At 44.2% G+C, this 14,889-nt stretch overlaps 1 protein-coding gene across 1 annotated transcript in view; it reads right to left on the bottom strand.

Moving 5' to 3' along the window:
- Window positions 1-2,124: 2,124 nt before the first annotated feature.
- The window catches only part of slc30a7 (solute carrier family 30 member 7), a 38,013-nt gene continuing 25,248 nt past the window's right edge, over window positions 2,125-14,889 (bottom strand). The window contains 3 exon segments of the mRNA XM_055164820.1: window positions 2,125-2,581; window positions 8,135-8,284; window positions 10,133-10,223. Coding sequence (XP_055020795.1) covers window positions 2,534-2,581; window positions 8,135-8,284; window positions 10,133-10,223 — 289 coding nt within the window. The 3' untranslated portion in view covers window positions 2,125-2,533.

Raw genomic sequence — 14,889 nt, 5'->3', positions numbered from 1 at the left:
CGGAGTCCGGAGGGGGCGGAGTCCAGAGGAAGCCCCGCCCCCGCCCTGATGATGCGTACGATCCAAACGAACCCGCGGTGGCTCTGAGGTGACGAGAGACGAACGGGAGCGGAAGTCGACGGGACGAGGACGGTTCACAGCTCCAGAAAAATGAAATACTTTTGTTTTGATACTGACGGAAAAAAAAGGAAAGAAACGCACGATTCTTCTGATAAAACGAAAAATATAAATTAATTAAAATAAAACCACGTACAACAACAAAAAATAAAACTGTTCAATTCAAAAGTTTTTCATAACCGAGATGAGAAACTCTAGTACCTTCAGTAAAAAACAAGACTAAACCAGGTCTAAACCAGGTCCAAACCAGGTCTAAACCAGGTCCAAACCAGGTCTAAACCAGGTCTAAACCAGGACTAAACCAGGTCCAAACCAGGTCTAAACCAGGTCCAAACCAGGTCTAAACCAGATCTAAACCAGGTCCAAACCAAGTCCAAATTTGTGTTCACACTTGGCGTGTTTAGTCCTGATCGAGTTCTGGTCTAGTCCAGGTTTAGTCTCAGGTTTACTCCCAGTTTTATGTGTTAAGTAAACATCAACATATCCTAAGTCTGGACCAACACGGGTCTAAGCCAGGACTATATCTGGACTAAACCAGGACTAACCTAGGTCCAAGGTTGTATTCACACTTAGTTTAGCCCAGTTCTAGTGTGGTTCTGGTCTAGTCCAGGTTTAGTCTCGAGTTTAGTCTCTCCCAATTTTTATGTGTGAAGTGTAAACATATCCTATGTCTGGACTAACCCAGGACTAAACCAGGACTAAATCTGGACTAAACCAGGTCTGAATCAGGTGCAAGGTTGTGTTCAGACTTGACCTGGTTTAGTCCTGATGTAGTTCTGGTCTGGTCCAGGTTTAGTCTTGTGTTTAGTGTAAATGTAAACGTTCCTTATTCTGCAGTAAACCAGAACTAAACCAGAACTAAACCAGGTCTAAACCAGGTCTAAACCAAGTCTAAACCAAGTCTAAACCAGAACTAAACCAGGTCTAAACCAGGTCTAAACCAAGTCTAAACCAGGTCTAAACCAGATCTAAACCAGGTCTAAACCAGATCTAAACCAGATCTAAACCAGGTCTAAACCAAGTCTAACCCAGATCTAAACCAAGTCTAAACCAAGTCTAAACCAGATCTAAACCAGGTCTAACCCAGAACTAAACCAGGTCTAAACCAGGTCTAAACCAAGTCTAAACCAAGTCTAAACCAGGTCTAAACCAGGTCTAAACCAGATCTAAACCAAGTCTAAACCAGATCTAAACCAAGTCTAAACCAGGTCTAAACCAGATCTAAACCAAGTCTAAACCAAGTCTAAACCAGGTCTAAACCAGGTCTAAACCAAGTCTAAACCAAGTCTAAACCAGGTTTAAACCAGGTCTAACCCAGATCTAAACCAAGTCTAAACCAGGTCTAAACCAGATCTAAACCAGGTCTAAACCCAGATCTAAACCAGGTCTAACCCAGATCTAAACCAGATCTAAACCAGATCTAAACCAGATCTAAACCAGATCTAAACCAAGTCTAAACCAAGTCTAAACCAGATCTAAACCAGGTCTAATCCAAAACTAAACCAAGTCTAAACCAGATCTAAACCAGGTCTAAACCAGAACTAAACCAAGTCTAAACCAGGTCTAAAACTGGTTTAAAACTGCTCAGAACCAGGCCTAACTCAGGCCTAATTTAGGTCTAACACTGGTTTAAACTCAGGTCTTAACCCAGGTCTAAACTCAGGACTAAAGTCAGGTCTTAACCCAGGTCTAAACTCAGGTCTAAACTCAGGTCTAAACTCAGGTCTAAACTCAGGTCTAAACTCAGGTCTAAACCAGTTCTACACCAGGTCAAAACTGGATCTAAACCGGATATAAACCAGGTCTAAACTCATGTCTAAATTTGATCCAAACCAGGTCTAACTCAGGTCTAAACCAGGTCTAAAACTGGACTAAACCTCTTCTAATCGTTATCAGACCCAAACCTGAAGTCCACTTCATGTGCCTCGGTATTTTTCAGTTTTCCTCATAGTTAAAGTTAAAGTTGTGAGTTTGATTCCCTCTGGTCTCTGCTCTGTTGTTGTTGTGTGTCCTTGGGCAAGACACTTCGTACAGTTTAAATGTGTGCGTGTTTTAGAAAAGACTCGAGAAGTTTCTGAAGTAAAAAAAAAAAAAAAAAAAGAAATCTTAAGTAAAAAGATGAAAATTAGACTGAAATAAAAATATTCACTTTATGTCTCAATTAAAATCTGTTTTTTTCTCGTCGACTTCCGTTCACGTTTTCAGATTTTCTCCCGACGTCGCCGCTTTAAAAATCCAAACTCGTTCCTGCGTCAAACGGGAACAGAAACGGGAGAGTGGGAGGAGCCTCGGAGTCCGTCACAGTTTAAGCCCCTCCCACCCGATCACGTGACCTCCCGAGAGTCCGGCCCCGCCCCGGCTCAGCGCGGGTCAAAGGTCAGGCTTTGGTCCAACGGGAGGAAGGGGGGGCGGAGCTTCACATGGCGGCGACGTCGATCTGAACGTAGAGCTGCCGGACGCCCGCCTGGAGACAAACACAGACACAGAGACACAGAGCGGGTTAGTCCAGGGTTAGTCCAGGGTTAGTCCAGGGTTAGTCCAGGGTTAGTCCAGGGTTAGTCCAGGGTTAGTCCAGATTCAGTCCTGGTCTAGTCCAGTTTATGGCCAAGTCCAGGTCAAGTCCGGTTCTAGTTTATTTCTAGCCCAGTTCTCATCCAGTTCTAGTCTAGTTCTGGTTTATTTCAAGTCCGGTTTGAGTCCAGCTCGAGTCCGGTTGGAGTCCAGTTGGAGTCCAGTTGGAGTCCACTTCTAATCTACCTCGAGTCCGGTTCGAGTCCACTTCTAATCTACCTCGAGTCCGGTTCGAGTCCAGTTCTAATCTAGCTCGAGTCCAGTTCTAATCTAGCTCAAGTCCGGTTCGAGTCCGGTTCTAGTCCAGTTTTCTAACAGTTCTAGTTCAGTTCTCGTCCAGTTCTCACATCTGACTCTTCTTGTCTCTTCCAGTCCTAGTCCAGTCCTAGTCCAGTCCTAGTCCAGTTTTAGTCCAGTCCTAGTCCAGTCCTAGTCCAGTCCTAGTCCAGTCCTAGTCCAGTTTTAGTCCAGTTTTAGTCTCAGTGTTGTTGTATCTCAGGAGCTTCCAGCCCAAACAGTTCACCCAGAGACTCCTGAAGGGCATCTGGTTTAACGGGGACTCACATACAGAGGGCCAAGTCTGAACTGGGACTAAAGTAGATCTAAACCAGGTCTAAACCAGGTCTAAACCAGGACTAGAGCAGGTCTAAACCAGGTCTAAACCAGGTCTAGAGCAGGTCTCGAGCAGGTCTCGAGCAGGACTAGAGCAGGACTAGAGCAGGTCTAAACCAGGACTAGAGCAGGTCTTGAGCAGGTCTAAACCAGGACTAGAGCAGGTCTTGAGCAGGTCTAAACCAGGTCTAAACCAGGTCTAAACCAGGACTAGAGCAGGTCTAAACCAGGTCTAAACCAGGACTCGAGCAGGTCTAGAGCAGGTCTAAACCAGGACTAGAGCAGGTCTCGAGCAGGACTCGAGCAGGACTCGAGCAGGTCTAGAGCAGGACTAGAGCAGGACTAGAGCAGGACTAGAGCAGGTCTTGAGCAGGTCTAAACCAGGTCTAAACCAGGACTCGAGCAGGTCTAGAGCAGGTCTAAACCAGGACTAGAGCAGGTCTCGAGCAGGACTAGAGCAGGTCTTGAGCAGGTCTAAACCAGGTCTAAACCAGGACTAGAGCAGGTCTAGAGCAGGTCTAAACCAGGACTAGAGCAGGTCTCGAGCAGGACTAGAGCAGGACTCGAGCAGGACTTGAGCAGGTCTAGAGCAGGACTAAAGCAGGACTAGAGCAGGTCTAAACCAGGACTAGAGCAGGACTAGAGCAGGACTAGAGCAGGTCTTGAGCAGGTCTAAATCAGGACTAGAGCAGGACTAGAGCAGGACTAGGGCAGGACTAGAGCAGGACTAGAGCAGGACTAGAGCAGGACTAGAGCAGGTCTAAACCAGGACTAGAGCAGGTCTAAACCAGGACTAGAGCAGGACTAGAGCAGGTCGAGAGCAGGTCTAAACCAGGTCTAGAGCAGGTCTAAACCAGGTCTAGAGCAGGTCTAAACCAGGACTAGAGCAGGTCTAGAGCAGGTCTAGAGCAGGACTAGAGCAGGACTAGAGCAGGACTAGAGCAGGACTAGAGCAGGTCTTGAGCAGGACTAGAGCAGGTCTAAACCAGGACTAGAGCAGGTCTAGAGCAGGTCTAGAGCAGGTCTAAACCAGGTCTAGAGCAGGTCTAAACCAGGACTAGAGCAGGTCTAGAGCAGGTCTACAGCAGGACTAGAGCAGGTCTTGAGCAGGACTAGAGCAGGTCTAGAGCAGGTCTAAACCAGGACTAGAGCAGGTCTAGAGCAGGTCTAGAGCAGGACTAGAGCAGGACTAGAGCAGGACTAGAGCAGGACTAGAGCAGGTCTAAACCAGGACTAGAGCAGGTCTAGAGCAGGTCTAGAGCAGGTCTAAACCAGGTCTAGAGCAGGTCTAAACCAGGACTAGAGCAGGTCTAGAGCAGGTCTACAGCAGGACTAGAGCAGGTCTTGAGCAGGACTAGAGCAGGTCTAGAGCAGGTCTAAACCAGGACTAGAGCAGGACTAGAGCAGGACTAGAGCAGGTCTAAACCAGGACTAGAGCAGGTCTAGAGCAGGTCTAGAGCAGGACTAGAGCAGGTCTAAACCAGGACTAGAGCAGGTCTAGAGCAGGACTAGAGCAGGTCTAGAGCAGGACTAGAGCAGGTCTAGAGCAGGTCTAAACCAGGACTAGAGCAGGTCTAGAGCAGGACTAGAGCTAGAGACTAGAGCAGGACTAGAGCAGGACTAGAGCAGGACTAGAGCAGGACTAGAGCAGGTCTAGAGCAGGTCTAAACCAGGACTAGAGCAGGTCTAGAGCAGGTCTACAGCAGGACTAGAGCAGGTCTTGAGCAGGACTAGAGCAGGTCTAGAGCAGGTCTAAACCAGGACTAGAGCAGGACTAGAGCAGGACTAGAGCAGGTCTAAACCAGGACTAGAGCAGGTCTAGAGCAGGTCTAGAGCAGGACTAGAGCAGGTCTAAACCAGGACTAGAGCAGGTCTAGAGCAGGTCTAGAGCAGGACTAGAGCAGGTCTAGAGCAGGACTAGAGCAGGTCTAGAGCAGGTCTAGAGCAGGTCTAGAACCAGGACTAGAGCAGGTCTAGAGCAGGTCTAGAGCAGGACTAGAGCAGGACTAGAGCAGGACTAGAGCAGGACTAGAGCAGGACTAGAGCAGGACTAGAGCAGGACTAGAGCAGGACTAGAGCAGGACTAGAGCAGGTCTAGAGCAGGTCTAAACCAGGACTAGAGCAGGTCTAGAGCAGGTCTACAGCAGGACTAGAGCAGGTCTTGAGCAGGACTAGAGCAGGTCTAGAGCAGGTCTAAACCAGGACTAGAGCAGGACTAGAGCAGGACTAGAGCAGGACTAGAGCAGGACTAGAGCAGGACTAGAGCAGGTCTAGAGCAGGACTAGGGCAGGTCTAGAGCAGGTCTGTATCAGAGCTGCTCTTCTGTTCTGAACAGGTTCTGTTTAAAGTCTGAGCTGCATAAACAAACCTCAGACTTTGGCCGTGGACCTGTTTCCATCTCACAGTTTATGGATTTGGTGGGTGGTGTTTTTTTTTTTTTCCAGACGAGCTGCAGAGATGATCGAGTGCGGCACAAATAATCACATTACAGATTTTAAAAGCTCCAAATACGACCGCGATACGACGTCCAACAGCAGCTCCATCCGTCACAGATAAAAGCTCCGACGTCTCACTAATGGACTCACATGAACTTTAAACCAAGTTGTAACGCCGCTCCCTCGTCACAAACAAACCCAACAGACCTGCACCTGCGTTCTGTTTCATTCACACGTGTTTGTTTAAATCTGTATTATTAGAGTTTGTGAGATAAACACGTGTGAGTGAAACAAAACACACGTCCGGTTCTGTTTGTGACGAGGAAACGACGTCAGAAAAGATCAGAGACGCTTCATATTTAAATCATAAACTGTTCACAAAGTCCAAGTGTCTGGGTCTTGTTCTGTGGAAAACCAGGTCCAAGGCCGTGTTCACACTGGTCCTGGTATAGTTCTGGTCTAGTCCAGGTTTAGTCTCGGGTTTATTGTAAACGTGTCCTAAATCTTATTTTATTTGTTTAAAACAAGGACACAGTGCACAGAAAACATCTCTGAAGAAAGAGGCTCTGATAGATTTAGCTCCAAGCTCCTTTCCATCTGCAGGTCTAAATCTGGACTAAACAAGGTCTAAATCTGGACTAAACAAGGTCTAAACCAGGTCTAAACTAGATCTAAAACAGGTCTAAATCTGGATTAAACCAGGTCTAAAACAGGGTCTAAATCTGGACTAAAACAGGTCTAAATCTGGACTAAACCAAGTCTAAATCTAGATTAAAGCTGGACTAAACCAGGTCTAAACCAGTTCTAAACTAAGTCTAAAACAGGCTTAAAATCTGGGCTAAACCGGGTCTAAATCTGGACTAAAGATGGACTAAACCAGGTCTAAATCTGCACTAACCTAGGTTTAATCCAGGTATAAATCTGGACTAAACTAGGTCTAAATCAGATCTAAATCTGGACTAAACCAGGCCTAACCCAGGTCTAAACCAGGTCTAAACCAGGGTCTATATCTGAACTAACCCAGGTTTAAATCAGGCCTAAGTTTGGACTAAACCAGGCCTAACCCAGGTCTAACCCAGGATCTAAATCTGTATTAACCTAGGTTTAAACCAGGGTCTAAATCTGGACTAACCCAGGTCTAAATCTGGACTAACCCAGGTCTAAATCTGGACTAACCCAGGTCTAAATCTGGACTAAACAAGGCCTAAACCAGGTCTAAATCTGCACTAACCCAGGTGTAAACCAGGTCTAAATTTGGACTAAACTAGGTCTAAATCAGGTCTAAACCTCGTCTAAATCTAGACTAACCTGGGTCTAACCCAGGTCTAAATCTGGACTAACCTGGGTCTAAACCAGGTCTAAATCTGGACTAAACCAGGTCTAACCCAGGTTTTTCACTTCTCTTTAGAGTCAGGTTCCAGTTTGACACAGTAAAACCTTTACTTTAAACCTCTACTGTTCTGAAACTCAATACTGCTCTGGGATTCTCCTCATCTCGTTCAGATCTGAGTCTTTAGTCAAACATTAAAACTCTTGGACATGTTTTTATAAAGTTCAGTCGGATCAGAATCAAACTTTATAAACACTGGGAGATTTTATTAAAACAGCTTCAGTCTCTGAGTTCTGCTCCTTTAACCCTCTGACATTTTTAGAGCTTTGGACTTTTCATCGGTTCATCATTTTGGGCACGTTCAGGCAAACAGCATGAGAGATTTGGTGAGGTTTTGGCGAGGTTTTTGGAGAAGTTTTAGTGAGGTTTTGTGTGGATGTGGTTTTTTGGAGAATGTTTAAACTCTCTGCTCATCGACCGCAGCAGAGGATCAGTTAATCAGTTCACCGAGTTCATCAGTTTTTCACTATCGCCTCATTAAGAGCAGAAAATGTGCAGTTTTTGAACATCCAGGAACTTTTTTTTAATTTTATTTGACCGTTTTGGGCTCATTCTTTTCGGACACTTTTGCTCTACATTTTGGTATAAACTATTTAGATTTTTTTAATGATTTCAACTCTTTAAATGCAGTTTCTTATCATAAAAAACTAATATTGTGTTGATAAAAACACACATTTTGTCCTTTTCCGATAACTACAGAGCAGGTCAGTCTGTGCTGGAAAAGATCAATAATCTGCACACAACATTTGAGTTTTTTTTATGTTTTTGTGTGCGTTTGTAGATTTTTTGTGGTTTAAAATACTCACATTTGTGTTGTTAAGAGCAGAAAACGTTCACGGTGTTTGGACATCCACACATTTTATTTCTTCCATTGTGTATTGTTTTTCTTTTCAGATCATCTCAACACGTTTTGTTCGTCGTGTCACTCTGGTAACTGCTGAACATTCTGTCATAGGCATACACGTAGAGTCCCCCCCCCAGCCTGACGTCGTGTCGTTTCGTTTCGTACCTGTGTGAATATATTGTGCGCTTGGCTCTGTATCCATCTGGTGTCTGCGTCTGGAGACACCAGGAGTTTGATGGTGCCGATGTAAACGTCCGTGCACAGGGTCCAGAAGTGAGGGTCCTGCAGGTTATACACGCCCTGGAGCTGCTGCACCTGAGGGGGGGGGGCACAGGGCAAGGGTCAGAGGTCACCAAATTCATATCAGTCATTATCTAGTCCTTAGTTTGACTTTAGTTTCATTATTTTACTCACAAGAAACTTAAAATATTATCTGTTACTCTTCCTTCATTTAAGATAAACAGAGTTAAAAAAGTATCAAAATAAAAATCCCGTTAATTTCTTTTAGCAGTTAAATGTGGAGTTAACACAAATGCCGGGCTCATATATTTAACTTAAAATAAACATAATAAAAATAACTCTAAAACCTCTTGGGATATTTTTGATGATGGAACATTATATTATTACATTATAACAGCTGAGGACAAGACAGGGAGAAAGGGGGAAAAAAATTATAAAACAAATAAATTTGGCCTGTAATTAAGCCTATCTAACATTTAACTTCTTTTTTTTATTAAGAAAATTATCTTTTTTCCAATAAATGTACAGAACCAAACAACCGGTTTAGTGGTGGTAAGGGGCCCTTCAATGTCGCTTGCGGCTCTAACTGCCTGGCATTGTTTGTTCTGATAAATCACAGCATCATGGGAAATGTAGTTCTTTATGTATTAGCTATAATCATTAATAATACTCAGGCAGGGCATTATGGGTAGTGTAGTACTCACTCTTTAATAATACTCAGGCAGGGCATTATGGGTAGTGTAGTTCTCACTCTTTAATAATACTCAGGCAGGGCATTATGGGTAGTGTAGTTCTCACTCTTTAATAATACTCAGGCAGGGCATTATGGGTAGTGTAGTACTCACTCTTTAATAATACTCAGGCAGGGCATTATGGGTAGTGTAGTTCTCACTCTTTAATAATACTCAGGCAGGGCATTATGGGTAGTGTAGTACTCACTCTTTAATAATACTCGGGCAGGGCATTATGGGTAGTGTAGTTCTCACTCTTTAATAATACTCAGGCAGGGCATTATGGGTAGTGTAGTACTCACTCTTTAATAATACTCAGGCAGGGCATTATGGGTAGTGTAGTACTCACTCTTTAATAATACTCAGGCAGGGCATTATGGGTAGTGTAGTTCTCACTCTTTAATAATACTCAGGCAGGGCATTATGGGTAGTGTAGTACTCACTCTTTAATAATACTCAGGCAGGGCATTATGGGTAGTGTAGTACTCACTCTTTAATAATACTCGGGCAGGGCATTATGGGTAGTGTAGTACTCACTCTTTAATAATACTCAGGCAGGGCATTATGGGTAGTGTAGTTCTCACTCTTTAATAATACTCAGGCAGGGCATTATGGGTAGTGTAGTACTCTGATAATACTCAGGCAGGGCATTATGGGTAGTGTAGTTCTCACTCTTTAATAATACTCGGCAGGGCATTATGGGCATTATGGGTAGTGTAGTACTCACTCTTTAATAATACTCGGGCAGGGCATTATGGGTAGTGTAGTACTCACTCTTTAATAACTCAGGGCAGGGCATTATGGGTAGTGTAGTACTCACTCTTTAATAATACTCAGGCAGGGCATTATGGGTAGTGTAGTTCTCACTCTTTAATAACACTCAGGCAGGGCATTATGGGTAGTGTAGTTCTCACTCTTTAATAACACTCGGGCAGGGCATTATGGGTAGTGTAGTACTCACTCTGATAACACTCGGGCAGGGCATTATGGGTAGTGTAGTACTCACTCTTATAACACTCGGGCAGGGCATTATGGGTAGTGTAGTACTCACTCTTTAATAACACTCGGGCAGGGCATTATGGGTAGTGTAGTACTCACTCTTTAATAACACTCGGGCAGGGCATTATGGGTAGTGTAGTTCTCACTCTTTAATAATACTCAGGCAGGGCATTATGGGTAGTGCAGTACTCACTCGTTGATAGCACTCGGGGAGGGCGTGGTCTAAAGACGGGGGGGTTCTCTGCATCAGGATGCCGATAGATTCTTTGAGCAGAGGCACCACACTACGGGAGGAGAGACGGGACAAAAAGTGAACACGAAGAACAGACACAACATCGACAATGGAGTAAGAAGTTTTCAGAAATATTCACGTTCAGAGGATAAAAATCTGTGCGTATTTGTTTGTAGTTGAGTGTAAAATAAATATTCATAAACTCTGGAATGAGTCGAGTCGAACATAAAATGTGTTGTGTTGTTTTATCATCAGAATATGAAGTTAGAAGTTACAGCGACAAGAATTAAAATCACCAAATGAAAATTTATGATGATTACAATTTATCCAGTACGAACATGAATTCACAGACTCGACTCAAAAATACAACATCACTTCACAGAACTGAACCAGGACTAAAACAGGACTGAACTAGGACTAAAACAGGACTAAACTAGGACTAAAACAGGACTAAAACAGGACTAAAACAGGACTAAACAGGACTAAAACTAGGACTAAAACGGACTAAAACAGGACTAAAACAGGACTAAAGGACTAAAACTAAACTAGGACTAAACAGGACTAAAAGGACTAGGACTAAAACTAAACAGGACTAAAAACTAGGACTAAAACAGGACTAAAACAGGACTAGGAAAACTAGGACTAAAACAGGACGGAACCAGGACTAAAAACTAGGACTAAACTAGGACTAAAACAGGACTAAAACTAGGACTAAACTAAAACAGGACTAAAACAGGACTAAACAGGACTAAACTAGGACTAAAACAGGACTAAACCAGGACTAAACCAGGACTAAACTAGGACTAAAACAGGACTAAACTAGGACTAAACCAGGACTAAACTAGGACTAAAACAGGACTAAACTAGGACTAAAACGGGACTAAACCAGGACTAAAACAGAACTAAAACAGGACTAAACTAGGACTAAAACAGGACTAAAACAGAACTAAACCAGGACTAAAACGGGACTGAACCAGGACTAAAACAGGACTGAACCAGGACTAAACCGGGACTAAAACGGGACTAAACCAGGATTAAAACGGGACTAAAACAGGACTGAACCCGGACTGAACCCAGGACTGAACTAGGACTAAAACAGGACTAAATCAGGTCTGAACCAGGACTAAACCAGAACTAAACCAGGACTAAACCAGGACTGAACCAGGACTGAACCAGGACTGAACCAGGACTAAAACGGGACTAAAACGGGACTAAAACAGGACTAAACCAGGACTAAACCAGGACTAAAACAGGACTAAACTAGGACTAAACCAGGACTGAACCAGGAGTAAACCGGGACTAAAACGGGACTAAAACAGAACTAAACTAGGACTGAACCCAGGACTGAACTAGGACTAAAACAGGACTAAAACGAGACTGAATGAGGACTAAACCAGGACTAAACCAGGACTAAAACATTTTCACAGTTTTGATGAGTAAAATTTATGTTTTGACATTTTCTAATTTTCTCTTTCGAACAAAACAGGAGTCGCAGATTTTGCCGTTTATTTATTTATTTTGTTTTGTTTTGTCAACCAACTTTTATTTATTATTCCAAAATATTTGATTTGAAAACCTGAGATTGTAAATATTTTCTGAGTTTTGTTTCTGCCCAATTTCACTCGTTGAATCTTTTATTTGAGTCACAATAATGAAGTCGTTTCCGTGACGTGTTTCGACTCCGCGTTTGTTTCGTGTTTGGATTTTTCTGGTGGAGTTTGAGAGAATCTTTCACCGACTCTGTTCCATCTTTTTCTCTCTCTCTGTTTTTTTTTTTTCTCTGGATCCGGCTGCACCAAATTCTTCTGGTTTTGGCCTGTTACGAGACCACTGACCACTGACCTCTCACTCTCTCTCTCTCTCTCTCCTCTCTCTCCTTCTCTTCTTTTCTCTCTTCCCACATTTTCCAGCCCATATCATGTGGTTCGTGTCACCCTCTTTGCCCTGACCACTCTCACCTCTTTTCTCTCTCCTCCTCCTTCTCTTCCCTCGCTTCTGTCCTTCTCTCTCTCTCTCCTCCTTTTCATATTTTCCAACTCAAATCATGACCACCGTCTCCCCCTTTCTTTCTCTCTCTCGTCTTTCCATCTTTACCAACTCGTATCATGAACATTCTCTCCTCTCTTCTCTCCCTTCTTTCTCTCCTCTCTTTCTCTCTCTCTCTCTCTTCCCTATTCTTTCTCGCTTCCCTCTTTCTCTCCCCCATTCTCTCTCTTCACCCCCTTTCTCTCCCTCGCTTCTCCCCTTTTTGTCCCCCCTCCTCTTTCTCTCTCTCTTCCCTCTTTCTCTCCAACCCCCCTTTTCTTTCTCTCTCTTCTTCTCGTCTTTCTCTCTCTCTCTTCCCTCCTCTTTCTCTCCCCCGTCTTTCTCTCTCTCACCCCACTTTATCTCTCCTCTTTCTCTCCTACCCCCTTTTTCTTTCTCTCTCTTCTCTCGTCTTTCTCTCTTCCCTCCTCTTTCTCTTTCCTCTTTCTCTCTCTCTTCCCTCCTCTTTCTCCCCTCCTCCATCTCTCTCTCTCTCCCCCGTCTTTCTCTCCCTCACCCCACTTTCTCTCTCCTCTTTCTCTCCTACCCCCTTTTTCTTTCTCTCTCTTCTCTCGTCTTTCTCTCCCCCTGCTTTCTCTCACATCCCCCCTCTCTTCCTCTCCTCTTTCTCTCTCTCACCCCTCTTTCTCTTTCCTCTTTCTCTCTCTCTCTTCTCCCCTTTCGCTCTTCCTCCCTCTTTTTCTCTCCTCTTTCCATCTTTACAAGCTCATATCACAACTACTCTCTCCACCTCTTTCTCTATTCCCCTCTTTTCTTTCTCTCTCTCTCTCTCTCCCCCTTTCTCACTCTTCCCCTTTTCTTTCTCTCCTACCCCCTTTTTCTTTCTCTTCCCCTCTCTTGTTCTCTCCTACCCCATTTTTCTCTCTCTCTTCCTCCTTTTCTTCCTCTCTTCCACCCCCTTTCTCTCTATCCTCCTCTCTCTCTCTTCTCCCATTTATCTCCCTCTTCTTCCTCTCTCATAACCCCTTTTTTTCTCTCTTCCCCTCCACTTTCTCCCTCTCTCCTACTCCTTTCTCTTTCTCTCTCTTCCCCTCTTTCTTTCTCTCTCCTACCCATTTTTCTTTCTTTCTCCTACCCTCTTTCTTTCGGTCTTCCTCTCTTCTTTCTCTCTCTCTCCTACCCCCTTTTTCTCTCTCTTCCCCTCTTCTTTCTTTCTCTCTCCTACCCTGTTTTTCTTTCTCTCTCTCTCCTACCCCTTTTCTCTCTTCCTCTTTTTTTTCTCTCCTACCCCGTTTTCTTTCTCTTTCTCTCTCCTACCCTGTTTTTCTTTCCCTCTCTCTCCTACCCCCTTTTTCTCTCTCTTCCCCCTTTTCTCTCTCCTCTTCCCATCTTCACCAACTCATCGTGACCATTCTCTCCTCCTCTTTCTCTCTCTTCCTCCCTTTATTTCTCTTGTGATATCTCTAAACTTCTTCACCGATCTCTCTCTCCTCCCCTCTCTCTCTCTCTCTCTTCTTTTTCTCCTTACTCTCTCTCTTTTCCTCCCCTCTTTTCCAGTTCTTGCGGTTCTTCTAACTCTTCTACCAACTGACCACATCGTTCTTCTCTCACTTCGTCTTTCTCTTTCCATCATTCTTGTGGTTTCTCTCTCTCTCTCTCTTTTCTTTCTCTCTCTCTTCCCTCTTTCCACATTCCTCCATTATTCCGTCTGATGTCATTACTTTCACTCTTCTGACCGATCCCTCGTTCTCTCTCTCTCCTCTTTCCGTCCAATTCTTGTGGTTCTTTGCCCCTCGTCTCTCTGACCTCGTCTTTTTCCGTCCCTCCTTCTCTCTCTTTTCTTCTCTTTTCTATCGTTTCTCACCTACTAAACTTTCAAACTCCATTTCAGACGCAAAAAAAGTTTCATTTCTGTTTTGTCGATTGGAGTTTTTTAATATCGAAACCTGCGAAAAACGAGGATCTGGTTTCGATATTAGCTTTAGTATCGATTGGTGTGTGATTTTCGATATTTTTGACTCTTTCACTCTTCTCTTTCTCTGTGTCTCCCCTACTCTCTTTTCCACGTCTTGTGCGTCTCTCTCCCCTCCTCTGTCTTGTTTCTCTCTCTCTCATTTTCCATGTCTTGTCTCTCTCCTTCTGTCTCGCTCTTCATCTCTCACTCCTCGCTTTCTCTCTCTTTTCCATGTCCTGTGGTCTCTCTCTCCTCCTCTTCTCCGCCTTGTCTCCCTTTTTCTCTCTCACCCCTCTCTCTCTTTTCCATGTCTTGTGTCTCTTTCTTTCTCTGTCCTTTGTTTTATCTCTCTTTTTTGTCTCTCTCTCTCTTTTCCATGTCTTGTATCTCTCTCTGTCTCTCTCTCTCATTTTCGTCTTGTCTCTCTCTAGTTCTCTCTCTCCCGCTGTCTCGCTCTCCATCTCTCCTTCGTCATCTCTTCTCTTCCATAACTTGTGGTCTCTCTCTTTCTTTCTCTGTCCTTTGTTTTGTCCCTCTCTTTCTCTCTCTCTCTCCTTTCCATGTCTTGTGTGTATCTCTCTCCCCTCCTCTGTCTTGTCGCTCTCTTTCTCTCTCTTTTCCACCTCTTGTGGTCACTCCCTCTGTCTCGTTCTCCATCTCTCCCTCGTCATCTCTCTGTCATTCATTCACTCTCTCTTCTGTTGTCTATCCGTCTTCCCCTCCCTCTCTCCCTCTCTCTCCCCTCCCCTCCTCTCCTCTATCTGTCTCTTTCTCTCTG

The sequence above is a fragment of the Boleophthalmus pectinirostris genome, unplaced genomic scaffold (genome assembly GCF_026225935.1).
Source record: "Boleophthalmus pectinirostris isolate CB_2022bp ecotype Guang Dong unplaced genomic scaffold, ASM2622593v1 HiC_scaffold_7, whole genome shotgun sequence".
NCBI lineage: Eukaryota > Metazoa > Chordata > Actinopteri > Gobiiformes > Gobiidae > Boleophthalmus > Boleophthalmus pectinirostris.
The sequence above is the reverse complement of the archived record's forward strand: the minus strand, read 5'-3'. Positions and strand labels throughout refer to the sequence as shown.